Genomic DNA, 21,257 nt, shown 5'->3' with positions numbered 1-21,257 from the left:
CTAGAAATCGGAAGCCCCACAAAAATTTGAAATCAACGGTGTTAAAACTAGGTTAAAATGTTTTACTTTTATTTTTAGAATTTATTTTTTCAAATTCCTACTTGTCGTATGGTTGAAAATTTCATTCCATCATATTTTGAATCTAAGCTACATCTCTAAAATATATTTTAATGAAAGATGATTCGTTTAAATAGGGCATGATTAGGTTAAAGCTTTGGGCTATTACTCATGGTAATACTTTGTTATTGTACTACATATTCTTGAATTAATGAAATAAAAATAATTTCAGTAAAAAGTAAAGGACACGGTTTTTATGAGTCCATGTATAAATGAGTCACCTCTTGAAAATATATTTTTGAGATAGATTTTTTGACCTAATTTTTAGAGATTCTCTAACATGGACATCATGAATATGAATAAATAAATAAATTTTAAAAATTAAAAATAATAATTCTATTAAGAAACATTTGGACCGGTAGTTTCAACTTTTTTTAGATGAACCACCTCTTTGCATCTATCTTTATATAAATGTTTTATATCTTGGGGACTGCAAATGTAGAAATGCGGTTCCCCGTCGGGTGAAACAATTTTCCAAGAGAAAAATGGAGTGCGAGAGCAATTAACAAACATACTCGGATTTTATGCAGCCAAGCCTGTATATGTAGAAATGCAGGCCTATTAATAAATTTATTTTGAGATGGCTTTTTGAACGTAATTTGTAATCTATAACATGGAGATAATGAATATGAAAAAATAAGTAAATTTTAAAAACTAGAAACAATAATTTTAGTAAGAAACATTTGGACTGTTAGTTTCCATTAGTTTAGTTTTAGATGGTGGATGCTTTACACCTTTTGGACCGCATGTGTAGTCTTGCGGTACAGCCCGCATGAAACAATTTTCCTTAACAATAAAAATGATTCGCGTAACTGCCTGAAACAGCTCGCACTTTCTTACACTCCACTTTGCCGCCTCTTTCGTTCTCTACTTTTAGAGAGAGAAAGTTAGAGAGAGAGAGAGAGAGAAAAACAGATTGACAGTGTTCTTCAGTCCTTGAGAGAGAGACCCCAAGAAGATATTGCGGCTCTGCATTTTCCAGAGAGAGAGAGAGAGAGCGAGAGAGAGAGGAATTCAAGAAACCCTCTGCTCCTGCATTCTTGACACGGAAAAGAAAGTGATCAATCGAAAATGGCGAAATTCAAGAGCAAATTTCCTTGCTATTTGACATTCACTCCTCAGACTTCTCTCTCTCACTACCCACCTTCCCTCAACGCCCTACTTCTCATCCCAAAGAAACCCATCTCCAAACCTCTCTGTTACAGACTGCGTTGCACATTCATTTTCTCTCTCTTGATCTCCTGCTCTCTCATGGCCACCCTCGCTGTAAACTTGGCCTCTCATCTCACCACATCATTCCTAATCCCCATAAAGACCTCAAACCCCTGTGTAGAGAGAGATGAAGATGGGGAGAGAGGAAATAAGGACTCTGTTTTCATGGCACCTTTCCCTGAGAGAAGGCTTACAGAAAATCTGAACGAAGAAGAGAAAGAATTTTGGAAACAACCAAATGGGTTGGGCTATGAGCCATGCCTTCATTTCTCGATTGGTTATCGAAGAGCTTCGAGGAAGAAGAGAAAGGGTTTTGTAATGGTGGTTGTTTCAGGTGGATTGAATCAGCAGAGGAATCAGATCGTTGATGCTGTTGTGATTGCTCGAATACTCGAAGCTACCCTTGTGGTTCCAGTTCTCAAGTTTAATCTAATCTGGGAGGACAACAGGTCTGAGAAACTCTCTCTCTCTCTCTCTTTCTTGATGTCATTTTTCAACAATTTTAAGTTTGAAATTGTGTTTTACTCTCTCTCTCTCTCTGCGCTTTGTTCCATTTTTTAACTGGGTTTCTTAATTTTTATATTTAACTTCCTTGTTTATTTATTATTAACATTTTTCAAGAATTTTGGGCCTCTATTGAGTGTTTTTTTTCTTCAGTTCTTCTTCCAATCCTTAATGACGAATTGTTTGTTCTATCTACTAACACATTCAGTTATTTTAAAAATGTTAAACATCTGGCCTTGAGAAGTAGCGGCAAGTTGATCATTTCAAAAAATCTAATAAATGGATATGAAAATATAGAAAAATTTTCAAATAATAGAAATTTTGAGGAACATGTGTGTAAATTTCTCTTTTTTAGATTTCGAACCAACAATAACATACCCCACAACTATTAGATTTGACATCTAATGGCTAAAAATGATAAGAGCTTTTTTGTACCACAAGTAAACAAACATGTTATATAGCTGTCTTTCTGTCTTAGCCAACAGTATTGAGTAATACTTGTCAAGAAAATCTGCACCATCCATCAACTAATCCAACTAACCATATTTGACTTGCCCACTTCTAATATTTGATCTGCTCATGTGTCAACAGTGAATTCTCTGATATATTCGACGCTGAACACTTTAAGATGTCGCTAAGGCCGCACGTGCCAATTGTCACGTCCCTCCCCTCTTCATACCCGCGTCTCAAACCTTATGCACACAAGATTCCTCGACTTCTCACTCCTCTATGGCTACGTGCCAAATTCATTAACAAGGTGTGTGAGTAAAATAATAAGGGAAAATAATAATATTACGTCTTTTATCTAGTTTTCTTTGTTATAATTATCCACCTTTGGTACATTGTAAGGAGAATTTACATAAATATGGCTCATGAAATTTGAAAGTTTTGTTATCAATATTTCATATTTTAGGATTATGTCCCACTCTTTTAGAGCATATGTCATTTTTAATTGTAATTTTTTTTTTTAATGGAAAAGTATACGAAGAGATTATTTATTTTTAATACAAGGAGGTCACATATCACTCTCATCCGTCGGATTTCAAATTGGGTGGTTGTAAGTGTGTTGTTGACTAAAGTCAAATATCACAAAAATTCTCGAGCTTTGTGACACACCTCAAGTCATCCAATTTTACATCTAATGACAAATAAACCTCCTTTTAATAAACATAGATAGTCTCATAGTATACATTTCCTTTTTATGTATATTCAATTAAACTCAAATTTTGGGTGCCCATAGTTCCCATCATTATGTAACTGTACAAAAAAAATACAAAAATGATAGTTTGATAAATAAAATTACTAAAATGCCTTAAATTCACCTAAATTTTGAATTAATATTTTGGATGTTTTATCTTTGTTTAACTATTTGTTATATGTTTTTTTACAAATGCATTATGTCGAAAAGTATGGACACATGAAATTCGTGCCCAATTTGATGTAGGAAAATAAATAAATGAAATTTGAAATACTAAATGTGTCTAATTAGAATGATACCATTTACCTTTGGTACAAGGCAGTTATAATTAATCTTGACCATTGGATGTGCTATTTGATGGCTGCATTTATTCTATTGACCGTGCACAAACTTCAAAATTTTTTTTTCAAACTTTGTGGCACACTCAAGCTATCAGTTTTCACATCGCATGGTTATAAACAACTGTGACCTCCTTGTATCAAAGGTAAATAATCTCATTGTATAAAATCCCATTTTTAAATTCCAAACAAAAGGATATTATATATCAAGTTATGTCAGACAAAGAATATCTTAAAATTATATGCTTGGGGTACAAGAAGATTATAGCCACTTTTACCATTGGATCCAAAATCCGATGGTTAAACATATGCTATTGGCCTATTCACAATCCAAAAAGCTCTTTAAAACTTTGTTGCAATGAACTAAAGACTGGATTTCATATCTGATGAGTTAAGAGTAATTGTGATATTTTTGTACTAAGCATATACAACCTTATCATACATGCTCCTGAACTAATATTTACGTGCTTTTAAGGAAACGTTTAGGTAGCATTGTTATTATGAGATGGAGGATAGGGGTGTAAACCCTTTTAAATAGGGGTATTTTGGTCACTTTGCAGCTAGGTAGAGGAGGAGTGATACTCCTAAAAGGACTCACAGAATCGAGGCTTTCTAAAGATCTTCCCCTTGACCTTCAGAAACTACGTTGCAAGGTAAAATGCCATGGCACCATTTCCCATCTTTTGGGTTATATACGGGATCAAGACCTTCATTTTTTTGAATTATCAACAAATGACCTTGATATAAAGAATTCACAATTATTTTTAGTTATTGGATGTGAAATTCAATACATTCACAATCATTTTTAGCCATTGGATGTGAAATTCAATACATTGAAGTATGTCATAACATTTGAAAAATTTTATTTTAAACTTTGTGCCACATCCACAACTATTTGATTTCACATCTAACAGTTAATAATAATTGTGATATCTTTTTACCAAAAATAACTAGTCTTGTTATATACATTTAATTAATTTGGGCATGGTGGTATATCTACATTTCCTTTACTTAATTTGGGCATGGTACCACCATAATAAATTATGATTGTGTGCCTTAATTTTGTTTTCTTTTGGACTTCCAATAAAATTCGTTGGGCTTAAGCAAAACCTAGGTCAAATTGAAGGAAAAAAAGCAACAAGTTCTAAAGGGTTGGGTTTTGGCTCCAGTCCCATCATTGAGATGGATCAGGGTCTGAAACTCCACACATCCATTCTCCTCATTTCTGTAGATCTTAAAAAAAAAAAAAAAAAAAATGGGAGAAAAGAAAAGATTTGAAAGCCTAAGAATGGTCTATCTTGCCCTTTTATCCTAAACTCCATTCCGATTTTCGATTTAGGCAGGGTTACATAACCATGATTTTCAGGTGGCCTTCCATGCTATGAGATTTTCGGCCCCAATCAGAGCGGTGGGAATGCGGTTAGCAGAGAGAATGTGGACCAAGGGACCCTACATTGCCCTTCACTTACGTTTGGAGAAAGATGTGTGGGTCAGGACTGGTTGTCTTCCTGGTCTCTCACTTGTGTTTGATGACATTGTCGTTGGCGAACGCATACAACGACCGGAGCTACTCACCGGAAGATTGAACATAACTTATCACAAAAGGAAAGCTGCAGGCCTTTGCCCTCTAAATGCCCTTGAAGTTGCAAGGTACACACACCATCTCCATCTCTCTCACTCTCTCTCTCTCTCTAAAATGAATGAAAATTGCAGGTTATTAGAGGCTCTCGGTGCACCAAGGAGTAGTAGGATATACTGGGCAGGAGGGGAAGCACTAGGAGGGGACGAAGCTCTACGTGCTTTGGTGGAGAGGTTCACGAACCTAGTGAAGAAGGAGACACTTGCATTGCCCGGTGAATTGGAGCCGTTCATCAACAAGTCCTCAGCGTTGGCCGCCGTCGATTATATTGTGGCCCTCTACAGCGACGTTTTCATGCCATCCCATGGTGGAAATATGGCTCGCACCATGCAGGTTCCTTTTTTTTTTTTCTGTCATTTTTAATCTTATTTTACAACTAAGTTTTTTAAAACCCGGAAGATTTCATGTTCTTGCGGGAGCTTACGGCCCATTTACTCCCGCGGGTTAAACCTAATCTAGGAGTATTTGTTTAGGAAAAAGTTTATATAGAACCGCGGCTCTAAACAATCAAATTAGAGCCATCTCAAAAATTCACTAGAAGTTTTATTGCTCAAATATCTTCAAAGTGACCCAAAATTTTCACTAGAAGTTTTGATGCTCAAATATCCTCAAATCGACCATCTGGACATTAAGATGCTTGGGCATGAGCAAACAATGGATTTCAAGTTTTGAAAAAAGTGCATCTTGTAACGCATTTTTGGACTGTCAATTTTCAAGGTTTTATAGATCTGCTTGATCTATACTATTTTTAAAGCTTTAAATTTTATAATTAAAGATAAAAACATATTTTAAGGCTATCACAAAGATTTTCATAATAAAACCACATTTCTCGACACTATTTGAAGGTGGGTTTTATTTATTGTTTAGAACCTTGGCTGTATACAAATCACACGCTTTTGTTTATACAACCTTTTCATCTCATATTCTTGCCTCAACAAAAAAAAAAAAAGTCCAAATAACACACTCTATGGGCTTGTAGGGTGATATCTAAGTATTAAACAATTCAAATTAAATTTTCTTTTTCTAAATAATTATCTATGATTTGTAGGCGGTTCACAAAATTTTAGATAAAAAACATCCCCCAAATAGGTATTTTTCTCAGGGAAGCAAGTGTGCAGTATGCTCCTATGGAAGCATAGTACACACGCTTTTGAAAGAAGAAAATGCGTAGATGAAAAACATTTCCTTGGATTATTACCGCACAGTAAAAGATCAACATTGGAATGATGGTCTGGTCAAATTAAAATTGATCAAACTAATTGAATTAAAAGTTTAAAATGTAAAAAAATTTATTAACAATAATTTAAGAACACAAAGAATATTAGAAAAAAAACCTTGACCAACTTTATTTTGACCAGTTTAACTAGAGAAAACTGGTCAATTGGATTGACTAAAATTAATCAAACATAGTTTTAATTGATTTTTGACTAACCGTGATTTTTTACTATTGTCCAGACCACCCAAGATATTAGTCATAAGTCGATGACTCGATCAGCGATAAACCGGTCCGGTCCAGTTTTGATAAATATGTTTTGACTTTTTACCATAGTTATGTAGGCATCTCGTGGAGATTGATTCATTGATTGGATAGTGATAACCCATTTGTACTCGAAAGTATACTATGACTCGTTATTACATTAGATCTATGGTCATGAGCATCTATAAGTGTCCGTCCAATAAATGGATGGCGTGGGAGGTGTGGGACCCAACACTTAAGCCATGTCATATACTGGTTGGTCCCCCTCTCTCTCCCCCTTTTACCGGTCATCCATTGATTGGGCAGTGATGGAACTTAGGATCATTCATTTTCAATGGATGCATGGATCATATTGTGCTTAGTGTTCGTAAAATTGACCGATCTAACCGTTAATTGGCCGGCTAAATCGGAACCAGCCAGTTTTGATTTTGGCCAATTTTGATGATCAACTCATATTTTAAACTTTAAATATAATAATACTTCACACTTAGAACAATTACATCAGAATGGTTTGTTGGCTAGCGTTGGTGCTTGGTTCTAATAGGAATTAGAGTTGGTTCGAGCCATGCTACCAAATGTTGTTCAATCGCATTACTTCGTTGTTTTCTTTTTAAGCATCGGTTCGTTGGTTCAAATATATTTATACCCACTCGTTTTGATAGGAATTATCGAACCACGCCGCCAACGTTGTTTTCTTTTTAAGCATTGGTTCGTTGGTTCAAATATATTTATACTCACTCGTTTTGATAGGAATTAGGGTTCGAACCATGCCCACGAGAAGTGTCGGCCTTCAAGTATTTTATTACTAGACCCACTAAAAGAGTCGGCCTAGAAGTCTTTTATTACTAGACCCATAGACCCACTAACTATAGACCTACTAACCAATAAATCATTTATTCATAAAAATAAGGGTCTATGTTATATATAACTTAATTTTGAAAAAAAAGATCTTTTTTTTTTTTTAAAAAAGAGTTGGTCAAGTCAATTTTTTTAACACTATTTTAATATTCTTTACATTATAGTAAATATTTAAAAAAATTTTGTTCATTGATACTCACTTTTATATTTTTTTATCTTTTTTAGAAAATTTTAAAAATACCTTTACGCACAAATCGATTCGTTAAAATCCATTTTTTCATTAATTTTCAACTTCATTTGAATGTGTTTTGTTTTAATCACATTCTTTATATGCCTTTCATATTTTAGTAGATTTTTTTTGTATCTTTTTTATTTTTTTAACAATTTTTTTTATCGTTCGGGACTTGCTCGGTTAGAGTGGTTGAATCGGCCACTTTAACGGTTAGGCCGGTTAAATCCCTTCGAGGCCCATGTCCGGTTAACCATTCCGGTTTGATTTTGCGAACACTAATTGTGCTTTACCCCTTCTTTTTTCAAAGGAAAAAAAAATAGCTTCCTTAGATTAAAATATTAGATTCATGAACCTTTTAGTTTTCTATTGTTAAATCTTTGTTTATTCTTTTTTGTAATATTACGAAAAAGTATACAAAGATAAAATACAAGGGTAATCACTATTGTCCGTCGAATTTTAAATCGGGTGATTGTGACTGTGTCACCAACTAAATTCAAATTTCCAAAAATTTTCTTGAAGCCATCCAACTTACCTTGTAACGGAGAAATGGTCTCATAATATACAATCCCCTTGTGTTTTTCCCCTTCCTCACAAACTTCTCTTTCTCCTCCAGACTAATTGTACTTTTTGGTGGTGGTGGTGGTGGTGTTGGTGCTTTTAGGGTCATAGGGCATATTTAGGGCACAAGAAATACATAACACCCAATAAAAGAGGGATGTCTCCTTACTTTTCCGACCACTCTTTGCCTGAAGCCGCGTTCGTAACGATAGCAAAACATCTTCACAAGGACAAGTTGGGGCAACCAAGGTTGAGGTGCAGCAAGAAGGGGAGGGATGTCACCGCATTTCCAGTGCCAGAGTGCATGTGCAGGCCATTGTCATGACTGCTTTTGAGAAACTCTTTGCGTCTTTCTTTTGTAGTGTATCTTTGTAAATTTTTTGCCTTTTCATGAAAGTGTAGCCAGTTCTTTGAAGTGGGGCTTCAAAGCTGGTGGGTAAGAAGCAATGAACAGCACCATGCAGAACATATTAATGCTGAGGTATTTCCATAAACTTTCAGGTGGTTTGGGCCACTTGTGCAGTGTCAAAGGGTAAGTAAAATTGGGGCCTCAAAAATCTGAGCCTCTTTGGGCACGTTGTTTTCTACTGAAATCTTCCCCAAAAAAGTATTTTACATGAAGGAAAAAGTTTACATGATGTCTAATCTTATACCATAGAAGTAATATGCACCTTAAAAGTCCACCCAAAAAGGTTGTTCCGATATCGAAAAACCCTAAAATGGATTATCTCTTCTTCGAGACGTATGAGTATGACAAAAAAAAAATAAATTCAAGTCATAAAAATTGTGTATGTTGTAACATGTTATCTAGACCGTCTATTTTCAAAAACTTTAAGTGTGTATAGATCTGTTTGATCTTCAACATTTTTCGAACTTATAAAGTTTGTAATTAGGTGTTAAAATAGATTTTTAATTCATATGGATTTTTGGCACCAACATTGCATCTTTTAACAAGATTTAGAGTCGGCTTGATCTTCAACTTTGTTCATTACTTTAAATTTTGTAATTAGGTATAAAAATAGATTTTTAATCCATTGTAAGGATTGCTGGCACCAAATACGATGAAGCCTTTGCAACTCTCTCTCTCTCTCTCTCTAATCCCTCAAATACAAAAAAAGATTAACCTCTCGAATCCCTAATTTTTCAGTCAATTGTGGTCAACGTAAATCGAAATCAAAGAGATTTCACTCCAAGATTTAACAATTCAATCAAATCAATAATATCTAAATCATTTGTAATACACGTAATTTGTCATTGTCATTATATTCAATTTCTCTTAAATTTCTTTGACTGAGGTTAGAAAATTCCTTTGGGTTGTGCTGAAATTCCTGAAAAATTGTTGAGATGGAATTGCTCTGAAAATTCGTCAAAAATTTGCTCTTAAATTGTCTTGAAGATCGCTAATGGGACATTTGGTTCACATGAAAACAATTCTTTCAGGGTCAAATATGGGAATATTTTATACCAATTGATCTTATGTATCTTTTCACACCAATTGGCGACTAATTGAGAATATTCTCACACTTGACCGAGGCATGATTATTTTTTTATGTGAAAATGTTGTTTGGGTTGTTGTGAAATTGTTGTAACGATGCTTTAGTGATTTAAGGTCCTGCTTGGAAAAATGAGTTAGCATGAGAATATCACTTGTTTTCTCCGATAAAACATTTTTCCTTGTTTGGAAATGGAAAAAATTGTGAAAAGGCAGAGCCAAGCTTTTCTATATGTTTCCATGCTTTCCCTAATTTTGAGGAAAAAGGCAGTGCAATATGCTGCCGATTTCTCAAAAAGACGGGAAATGCAAGACCCCTCATAGCACCCTTTTTATTTCTCTAATCCCATGATATCTCTCCCCTCTCAATCTCTCTTTGCGCAAGCTCTAGCCCGAGCTTTCTTCAATTTTCACAGACATGTTACCAAACAAGGGGCCTTAGCTTCTCGCTACAGTTTTTTTTTTTGGACAAATGTTATAACTTTTATTGATTGAACAACTACATAAAAGAAATCACATCATCAGAAATAGAAACAGAAGGTAGCACAACACCACCCTTTGCAAGCAAATCCGCCAAAGTGTTCGCCTCCCTATAGATATGATTAAAAAAGACTTGTCAATGGATTCACCAAATCTAAGATATGCAACTACAAAGATCTCAACTCCCAAGATACTCGTTGCTCCCTATTGCACTACTTAATCACATTCAATGAATCACTTTCTATAACACAGTTGTCTCCAATATTTTTGCTCACAAAAACCTTTAATCCTTGTAGCAAAGCCATTATCTCCGCATAGTTAGTAGTGGCAATGCCTATGGGTCCTGCAACGATAAAGATAATATGTCCTTGGCAATTTCACACAGCCCTACCAATCCCAGCCCCACCTGGATTATCAAGAGAACTGTCATCAAAATTCAGTTTGAGCGCACCTTGACAAGGTGCAACCCAAATGCTTCTCAGCCTCGTTCTAACAACCCCCAAGTAGAAAAGATTGTGCATATTAATCATGACATCTGGCTGAGTAATACCCATCGTTCCTTTTGTAGCTGCTCGCCAACACCAAACAGATTGTTTGATTTTTGTTATAAATCTATCAAATGTTAAGTACTCCCCTTCAAAGATCCTTCTATTCCTCTCGTCCCAAAGCTCCTAAAGCACCACACCTCTGACAATATTACAAACCGCACTACTTGTCAAAAGCAGATGTGGAAATTCTAGCTGGAACACAATATCCAAGACCGAAAAAGTAATGGCACAATAACTCTCAGCAAGCCAATGCCAAATCTTGATGGTGTAGGGGCAATGGATAAAGAGATGTGTAATGTATGGTATGGGTCAGGATTCCAATTTTTCAAAAATTTCCAACAAAAACAGTTTACTCAGTTACCAAATAGGTCCTATAGGAAATACAACTTATATGTCCAACATGAGCGAGTACTGTGCGGCTCCAAGCAGTGTGCAGATCATTGCATAATAGGCCCATAAGGATTGGCAGTTTTACGTGCCAACCTCTTTCAATATAGACTGATTTCGTGAGGATCTTACATAGGTTTTGTTGGAGACTTCAACAAGAATGTGGGCTTAATGGTTATACATGGAGGAGTACTTCACTTAATATGAAACTTGGCTCATAGCTAAGTGATGGTTTAATTCATGTGCCATTGTCCAAAATAATTATGTCTAAAACTCCATAATAGGAAAAAAGTTTTTACAAGGTTGAGGCTCTAAATAATCAAATTAAGACGTATCTCAATAAATCAGTAGAAGAAGTTGTTTCAATGCTAAAGAAACTCTCAAATCTGATCATCTTAACCTTGACATACATCGACATAAAAAAAAATGGACTTAAAGTTATCTAGACAGTCAAATTTCAATATTTTCAAATACTCAAAGATTTCAAATACTCATAGATTTCAAATACTCATAGATCTACTTGATATAGACTATATTTTAATCTAGAATTCATAATTAGAGAAGAACATAAAATTTCAATCCATCATAAAGATTTTCGATGCTGAAATGGCACCTTTCGACACCATTTGAAGGCGCGCCTTACTTTGATTATTTAGGGCCTCAGCCTTATACAAACCACATCTTAGATAATACAGGTCATGCAAATATTAATGATTGTTTTCTACTATAAGCAACTGATGTCAATAGTTGCAAGTGCATAGATGTGACCGCCAGTATGTATGGGTTGAATGGGCTTAGTATAATGGGGTTTCGTGGGGCTGGTCTACCAAATGAATTGGGCCAGGGTTAGCTGAGAACTGAACCAGACAAGGTTTTGGCCAGACCTGGAAGCAAATCCAGAGCGTGGATTGGGTTTGGGTCAGTTGGGAATTCGACCGGGCAAGGTTTTGGTCAAAGCGGAGCGATTGGATCCATGTTCACAAAATCCAAACCTGATACTCCAAGTCAAACTTAGTTTAGGTTAGATATACAATATAATATAATATAGGTGTGGTTTCTATAAGGCTGCAACTTTAAACAATCCGATTAAAGCACCGCTCCAAATTTTTATCGTAGTATGTAATTTAAGTTTAAAAAATTCTTAAGATTATTTGAAAATCTATTTTAATATCTAATTATTAAAATTGAAACTTAAAAAATGGTTTAAATCAAATAGATCTATAAATATATGAAAATCTTAAAAATGGACGGTTGAGATAATGTGTTGTAAGCTGCACTATGACTCTCTCTCTCTCTCTCTCTCTCTCTCTCTCTCTCTCTATATATATATATATATATATATATATATATATATATATATATATATATATATATATATATATATATATATATATATATATATATGGGAAAAGTTTATATAAGGTTGCAACCTTAAAATGTAGAATCATAGATGCACCTCAAAAATCTATCGGGAATGTTGTTTTAATGTTGAAAAAACCCTCTAATCGATCATCTCGACATCGAGATATATGAATATGAAATATATATATATATATATATAATTCAATTAAGGCGCATCTTAAAATTTTATCATAATGTATAATTTTCATTCATTTTAGAGAGAGAGAGATGGTGTGTGTACCTTGCAACTTCAAGGGCATTTAGAGGGCAAAGGCCTGCAGCTTTCCTTTTGTGATAAGTCATGTTCAATCTTCCGGTGAGTAGCTCCGGTCGTTGTATGCATTCTCCGACGACAATCTCATCATGCACAGGTGAGAGACCAAGAAGACAAGCAGTCCTGATCCACGCATCCTTCTCCAAATGCAAGTGAAGGGCAATGTAGGGTCCCTTGCTCCACATTCTCTCTGCTAACCGCATTCCCACCGTTCTGATTGCGGCCGAAAATCTCAGAGCATGGAAGGCCACCTAAAAATCATGGTTATGTACCCCTGCTTAAATCGAAAATCGAACTGTTGTTTAGGATAAAACGACAAGATAGACCATTCTTAGGCTTTCAAATCTTTTCTTTTCTCTTATTATTATTATTATTATTATTATTATTATTATTATTATTATTATTATTATTATTATTATTATTATTATTTAAGATCTACAGAAATGAGGAGGATGGATGTATAAAGTTTCAGACCCTGATCTATCTCCATTCTGGGACTGGAGCCAAAACTCAACCATTTAAAGTTTTGAAGTCTAACACCTTAGCAACAACAACTGAAAGGTTTTCAATAAATAAGGATTGTAAGTTTATTCCAAAATCTCAGATTTTTTAGACCATCTGAAGTTGCTAAGCTTAATAATGACAGACAGACTCGAAAATCTATTTGGATGCTTCCTTGTGAAAATTACTTAAAGCTCAACTTTGATGGAAGCTCGATTGGAAACCCATGCTTAGTAGGTTATGGTGGTACCATTAGAGATCATATGGGTAATTATAAATTCACATACTTGGGACCATGTGGACTTACAACAGTGAATGAATCTGAGGCAAGAGCTCTTTTGGAGGGATTAAAGATAATAAAGAGCCTTGAGAGCCAAAGGACAATTGAAGGTGATTCAAGCAATGTCAAGGCTTTGGGCCAATGGAGAAATGAAGCCACCTTGGAGATTATGCAGTATTTTCGATTAAATCTTTTTCATTTAACTAGTGGTTCTTTTGAGTTATCTCATTGTTTTAGGGATGCTTTAGCAAAGGGTGGTGTACGCCAACAATCATTGGTGGTTACATCCTTTTCTTCTTGAACCTCCTTATAAGCGCTCATGAGTGAATGAAATTCACAGTAACTTATTTTTTTTAAAAAAGTCAACTATAGTTAGTTGGATTAGCTGATGGATGATGCAAATTTTCTTGATTGTGATAACTCATCTTGTTGGCCATGATAGAATAAAGCACAAGACTAAAGTATAATTTTTTTTTTTTTGGGGGCTAAGTAAAAGCTACTATATGTCCCTCAAATTTTTGTTATTTAAAAATTCTGTTAAAAGTTTTTCATTGTTATGTCCGTATCTATTCATTTATTTTTTTTTGAAATGACTAAATCGGTACTTCAGACATTTGAGGGCCGATGTTTAAAATTTGTATAATAGTTAAAAATAAACTTTGAACATTCAAAGTTAGGAGTTACAAAAAAGTTCAGACCTTTAAAGTCTATATTTTAAGTTTTTCATGTTAATAAAAAATAAATAAAAATAAAAGTTAAACACTTTGAAAAAGTAAAACCTTGATGGTCTAAAGTTTAAATGCTATTTGTTAGTTAGTTAAAAAAAATACAACAAAATTAAACTTCGAACCTTCATTGTCTAAAAAGTTTGTTTTTAACTATTATGTGAAGTTAAATTTTGACATAAAAATACAGATCGAGCGAGCGAGAGAGAGAGAGAGAGAGAGAGAGAGAGAGAGATTCTCACACCTGTTGTCCTCCCAAATCAGATTAAACTTGAGATTTGGAACCACAAGAGTAGCTTTAATTTGGGGTGGCGTAGAGCACCATGTAATGTCGTTCGAGGAGATGATGGATCTTTTATTGCTGCATTTGGAAGCCCTTTCAGTATTTCTTCAAATAGTTATACAGAGTTCCATCCTTTACAAGTAAGAGTAGACCTGACTATCTAATTGGATAGTTTTCCCTCCAAATTAAGAGCAATACCTCCTTGATCAATGCAAAGCTCCATAGGCGCTCCATACAGTTGTGGCCAATGGCAGATACAAACTCTTTGATCGTGCATGGTCTATATTTCACATTTATCGGGAGGCCAACATGGTGGCCGATACACGTACTAAGAAGGTCACCATCTTCTCATAAGCCACTATTTGGTGCTCTAGACTGCTGGATTTTATAGTTCTTCCTTTACTCCATGATGTTGCACAACTGCCCTATTGTAAAGTTGTAAAAATATGAGTTGTACTTTCTTTTATTATTAATGAAAAACTAGGTAGGGGACATTTCCTTCCCCTAATTTACCCAAACAAAAGCCCTTTTCTACCCACTGATTTACCCAAAAAGAAAAAAGAAAAAAGAAAAAATGATTAACCTCAATGAAACAAAATTCTTAAATGTATCCTCTATGCACTTGATGAAAAAAGAGAGAGAAAAGTCTTGAGGTTGAATAGAGATCATCCAATTTTTAGATGGTGAGATCTAAGAGTTAGAAAATTAAAATTTTTAATTTTGATTTTTAGAATAAGCATATAGTAATTCTTACTTGATTATCAAAATTTTAAATTTGAAAAATCCTTCCAAGTAGGCCTTCTAACTGACAGAATAGAAGTGAACTATGTTGCCGAAGGAGAATAGTATACATTACCTTTTCTAATTTGAAATAAAATAGATTACAAACTTCATAGAATCTTATGCTCGTTTCCACACGATCTGATTATATTAAAGATTTTACCTTCAATAATTACCATAGTACCAAGCTTTTTCTCCTTAATAATCCTCAAACCTTATAAAACCACTTTTTACTTTGACCTTATCTGCTATAGCTATACCACAACCTCCAAAGCAGTAGTGCTCGCATTCCCAAATAATTTGATGGAGAACTGGTTTATTTAAAGTTTTAATTTTATTTTTTTAGATGTGGGTGTTATGTTTAGGGGAAATTACAAAAAAACCCCCCAAAATAAGACTTTCTAGACAACCTACCCCCAACAAAGTTTTTTTTAGCAACTTTTATCCCAAATTGAACTTTTTTAGCAAATAGTTCCCCGAGTCAAAAAAATCATATTTTTTTGATGAAAATGCCCATAGAGCCAGACTGCCCCCATTTAGTGTCGAGTTGCACGCCCAAAGTGCTGGATCGCCCCTATTTTGTGTCATACCGCATGCTTTCTAGAAGCCTAAAGTGCTAGACCGCCTCCATTTTTTACCAGACCGCCCCTATTTTATGCTGAACTGCATGCTTTCCCAAAGCAAAGTGCTGTATTTTGTGTCGGACCGCATGTTTTACAGAGGGTATTTTGGCCTTCAGTTTATCGTTCTTATAACTTGGGGGGTATTTACTAGAAAAGTAAAATTTAGGGTAAAAAGTGAGAAATGTTTTTTGTCGGAGGTAAGTTGCATAAGAAGTCTATTCTTGGGGGTTATTTGTAATTTTTCCTTTTTTTTTTAATATTTTTAGTAAGTTTTTAGTTCCTAGTTGTTAAGATTAATATTATTTTCCATTTTAGATTTAGTTAATTTATTGGTGTCCTAGTTTTTTGCGGGACTTGGGAGTAGATTATGTAGATGCTAAGGGAAGTCTGATTATGATAATAAAGATATCCTATGATGGTGTTGTTTGTTACTATTTTTATGGTATTTAGTGATTTCCTAGTTTTACTGAATTTTCTAGAGAATATGTTAGCTAGAGAGAAAGAAAGAAAATTTCCTAGTTTGGTAGTTTAGACGGAGAGAAAGTAGCTATTTAAAGATGAGATTGTCTACAAAGAGACCATTCACCATTTGTAGAAAGAGGTCACAACTATTCTCACTCATTAAATGTTAAATTAGATGATTTGGGGTGAGTCACAAAGTCCGATAATTTTTCTTTGAAACTTTGTGTCTATCAATGACACTCTTACAACCACCCATTTTGAAATCTAAGAAACTAGAATGATTGTGACCTCCTTGTACAAAAAGTAAATGGTCTTTTTGTAGACAATCCCTTTAAAAATAGAGATAAAGGAGTTATGTGAAGTTCAAAAACAAAAAAATAAAATAAAATGTGTCTTGTGAGCTGCTAGGCTTGTCCTTGGTTTGCAAAGGTTCCAGTAGAGGTTGGTTCAAAGTGTGGTTGGTTGAGTATGGGTTAGGTTAAATATGGTTTAGGTTATGCGTGGGGTAGATTAAGTGAGTTCGTGTAGGCTAGGTGGGTTTGGTCAGAGTATGCTAGGTTTGTGTGGATTAGGCTAGCTTAGGTGAGCTAGGGTTGGTTCGTGTGGATTAGGCTAGCTTAGGTGGGCTAGACTGAGTTCGTGTGGGTTGGGCTAGCTTAGGTGGGCTATGTTGGGTTCGTGTGGGTTAGGCTAGTCTAGGTAGGCTAAGTTCGTATAGGTTGGACAAGCTTAGGTGGGCTAGGCTAAGTTCATATAGGTTAGGTGGAAAAAGGGGGTGACCGAAATCCAATAACCTTTTAGCATCACCTCCCTTAAGAGATATATCGATGACGGTAGAAAGTTACTAGGCGAATGACCGAAGTACCTTGGAGACAATTCCAAGGGAAGAACCCGGGACGAACCCGGTGGCACTTCCCAAGGCGAAAGCCTACTTGGAGAATAGGGTACGGTTTAAGTAGGGAGTAGGGTAGAGTGGGGTGTATGGTCTAGGAAGGGAGTAAGGTAGAGTGGGATGTACGGTCTAGATAGGTAGTAGGATAAAGGGAGGGGTAATCTCTTTGCACAAAATCCCTCTCTCCTCTCAGAAGTTTCAACAAAGCACAAAGCAAAGAAGACCTCCCTCTAGGTTTAAGCCTTTTTCATTGATTTTTCAATCATTTTTCAAGCTTTTTAGCATTACATTCAATGGGGTTTATATGGAGGTCACTCTTTAAAAAAGGGTGTATACTCAAAACCCATGAAGATTGTTGTAAAATAAAAATAACAAAAATAAAATAAAAATTCGAAATAATAGAAAAATTACCCTCTTCCCATCCACATGGCATGAAGCCTTCTTTTGGCTTTTCCAGTGGCATTTATGACGATCTATCTTATTGAAAATATAGATCGTGACGAGGTGATCGTTTTGCTATACGATTTGCATCATATTACGGAGTTTTGAGTATGTTCTCAATACTTTTCATTTTCTGGTTTTTGTACAAACTTGATTTTCCTTTTTTGCATGATCTTATAAAAAATGCGACGTTTATTGCTTTGTTTTTGCCGGCAAATCAAAGAGGACGCAGTCACGGTCGTTTAGCAAAAAAAAACCATGTGAAATGACCTCTAATTGGCCCTTTGGGTTTCCTGCAAATCGTCAAAAAACCACTTTTCTGGCGCCTCAAAATTCATGTCCAACTTGAAAGCTCTGAACGGGCATCTTCTCGGATCTCAATCATGGTGGTTCTTATCTCAAAACAAAGCTCATCGAGCTATAATCGAAACACACTTGTTTTGGGGTCGATCCAACCTCTGAGGATCGCGTTACGACCATCGGAGTGAGGATAGGTCACACACACTGAGTTTCTACATAAACCCGATTTTTGCGACCTTCTCTCTAGGATATCTCTCACTATGGTCGTCGATCATGTCTGTGGCATATGTCAAAAGTTCGTACTCGTCGAGGAGCACGATATTCGAATTTGAGCTCGATCCTCTTCACAGATCATGAGATTTGAGCATAATAAGTTTGCCCCAGTTTTTTAAGAAGGCATGAGGCTTTTACTATTTCTAGAAATTGGTTTAGCTTATTTTCTTGAATAGTAAACAACCTACCCATTTAGGGAAAGTATGATTTTGAAAAGTCCATTTGGAGTGAAACTTGGCAGTCAAGGATTTTTCAGCCTTCTAAAGCTACCTGTGGTGGTCTGGAGACCATTTGAGTTGGTGGACACTATACACGTATAGAGTACAATACTCCCAAATTGTGTCTTGTTCTTGTTTCTCTGCACCTTCCCCTGATTGGGGTGAAACTTGGGGAATGACTTCGGGGTATCAAAGGCCACTCTTGTGCAATTTTTCCGACAGAGGTGATGTCTTTGCCGAGACTCTTCAAAATTTGAGCTTATTCCATGCTGGCTTTTGTAGTCCTTAGGACATATCTGGAGCCTAAAGGCCGTGGTTACAACAGCCTCCTCTTTTATTCACATAGGGTGAAGGTGCGACAATAATACGCACCATCAAAATAATTATATAAGAATGGGCTAAGTTAGATTTTGAGCCAAGCTCAAGAAGGATTAGGTCGATGCTCAATCCAGTGTGGTCAACTCGGGTTCTATGGATGTTGGAACCTTTTTTGTTTTTAAAGGTACCGAAGAGACGAAATATTTTGTAGCAGTTAGTTGGAAACTCTGTGTAGTTCTCTCTACCTGAATGTATACACTAGTAGGCCGCACGGCACATTTTCTTTTTATACGAAAGAATACTAACAATGCAATAATGAATAGCAACTATTATTTGGGCATGTACCCTCAACATACGAGCTGAGTGGAGATGTAAACATGAGATGCGCCCTTAGTTGGAGGGCACACCATAGGCTTGATTGCACCCTCTTTATGATTGTATCACAACCTCTTCATGAGAGGGTGTTGGATAAGGTTACACCTTCTTTATGAGGGGGTCATCCCCGTATGAAGGCGTATGCACCACGCATTTTAATGGCTTCCACATTTATGAGGGGGTGACACCCATATGAATGAGGGTACGAGAGGGAGATTTCTTTCTTTATAAAAAGGAGAGGTTTGTAGATCTCAAGAGAAGAGGTGTGAGAGTGTGGTGTCTCCATTTTTTTTGCAAAGAGAAACCCAACCATCAAGAGATAAACAAGTTGTATGTGAGATAGTCGAGCTTGGACTTGCTCCTCGTCTTGTAAGTATCATATTTATTATTGTATTTGTGAGATTCCATCTCACTTGGCAGCTCTAGTTGTTCTGTTTTACCTACATGAGTCAATCCTCCCTTTCCAAATTTATTTATGGAAAGGAGTGTAACAAAGACCGTCGGATTGACTAATGACTGATTGCAAGCACTTAGGTGTGATACTCAGTTTTCTTCTTGCTCAAGATTTCTGCTGAGCCTGTTGGACCCGTTCTTCTTCTAATAGTGGCCATAAGATTTTTGTTGAGAGGCATCGTACCTTTATATATAATCCTTATGGTCAACTCTAATTTTTTCTCTAATGTTGCATAACGTGGGATATTTAATACTTGGCATTAGATGATAGTGATGTACATAATAATATGTGTATGTATTTTATCACATGACATGTGATGATCTGTTACATACAACCTTTCATCTATTTGACTTGTTTGAATGCGTTTGATGAGGTGTTAGCTTCATCGTTTCCTTATATATTAAAATTTGGCAAATGTATATTAAGACAATTTATTTTTGATATAAGAAGGTCACAATCATTTATAACCGTTAGATATGAAATCGGGACATCAATAATGAGTCACAAAGTTTGAAAAAAAATTAGAACATTGTGCACAATCAATGACACACTCTTGGTCATTTGATTTATTTGACAACTAGGAGTGAGGTATTAGCTCATCGTTTCCTTATATATAACTACAATCTCCTATTAAAATTTGGGAATGTATATTAAGACATAATTTATTTTTGGTACAAAAATGTCACAATCATTTATAGCTATTAGATATAAAATCAAAACATCAATAATAAGTCAAAAAATTCAAGAAAAAATTTAGAACATTGTGCACAATCAATGATACACTCTTGGTGATTTAATATATTTGACAGATAAGAGTGAATGTAACCTCCTTGAGTAAAAAGTTCATGGTCTCTCATCTTATACTTTCTCTTCAAATTTTATGGACCTCTGTCTCTCTCTCTTTTGAATGAATGTAATGAGATTTTTTCTCTTTCATCCTGTAAAAAATTTGATAATCTCATTGACATCATGCATGTATTGTATTTTGATGTCCTCATGTATGGATGTATTTCGATCGGATACTCATCATTTTGAGCAAAACGATGAACGTCCTTCTTATGGGAATACAAGCTTCCTGGTTTATTAGATACTCATGAAAAAAAATTTATTTCGTCCAAATTTTGAAGAAATGCATGGCTGTTTCACATTTGAGTAAGAGATGTACTTGTCTCTATTCAGAATTATTATTCTCATATTGGAAGACATCAGAATTTGATGTTGTGGTTTTAGACAGGTTTTTTTTAATATGCAACTCAGAAACTCAAGATCTGGTATTGAACTGGTTTGTATCCTGGGAGGGTGCTCATCAGGACCCTTACATCTCAGCAACTACTTCAACTCTGAGGCAATCAACACTTATAATGAAAGATAAATCATCTTATGCTTCCGGATCCTTTTACTTTATGTTGTATATAACTTAAATGTTTATTCTTATAACCCTGAAACCAAACCTAAAATATCATGTTTAACTAGACTATAGAGTATTCTTAAATACTCATTTAAAAAGTTAAAAGAGAATCTCCCAAAATTTAGTTACAAGAAAATTTCCAAAATAACACTCATACGTAAATTACATAATAAAAAAGAAAGATCAAACTTCAAATGCACGACTGTCAA

At 35.2% G+C, this 21,257-nt stretch overlaps 1 protein-coding gene across 1 annotated transcript; it reads left to right on the top strand.

Annotated features, from left to right (window-relative positions):
- Nucleotides 1–939: 939 nt before the first annotated feature.
- On the top strand, nucleotides 940–8,708 carry LOC18429954 (O-fucosyltransferase 20). Its single transcript, XM_006840120.4, has 6 exons — nucleotides 940–1,778; nucleotides 2,425–2,590; nucleotides 3,930–4,022; nucleotides 4,736–5,019; nucleotides 5,083–5,341; nucleotides 8,237–8,708. Exons 1-6 carry the CDS (start codon nucleotides 1,189–1,191, stop codon nucleotides 8,456–8,458), a joined length of 1,614 nt encoding a protein of 537 aa, XP_006840183.3. The 5' UTR covers nucleotides 940–1,188; the 3' UTR covers nucleotides 8,459–8,708.
- The last annotated feature ends 12,549 nt before the right edge of the window (nucleotides 8,709–21,257 follow it).

Source organism: Amborella trichopoda, chromosome 6 (assembly GCF_054954075.1).
Source record: "Amborella trichopoda isolate Santa Cruz 75 chromosome 6, AtrichopodaSantaCruz75HAP2 v2.0, whole genome shotgun sequence".
NCBI lineage: Eukaryota > Viridiplantae > Streptophyta > Magnoliopsida > Amborellales > Amborellaceae > Amborella > Amborella trichopoda.
Note: the sequence above shows the minus strand (reverse complement) of the source record. Positions and strands in the feature narration are given on the sequence as shown.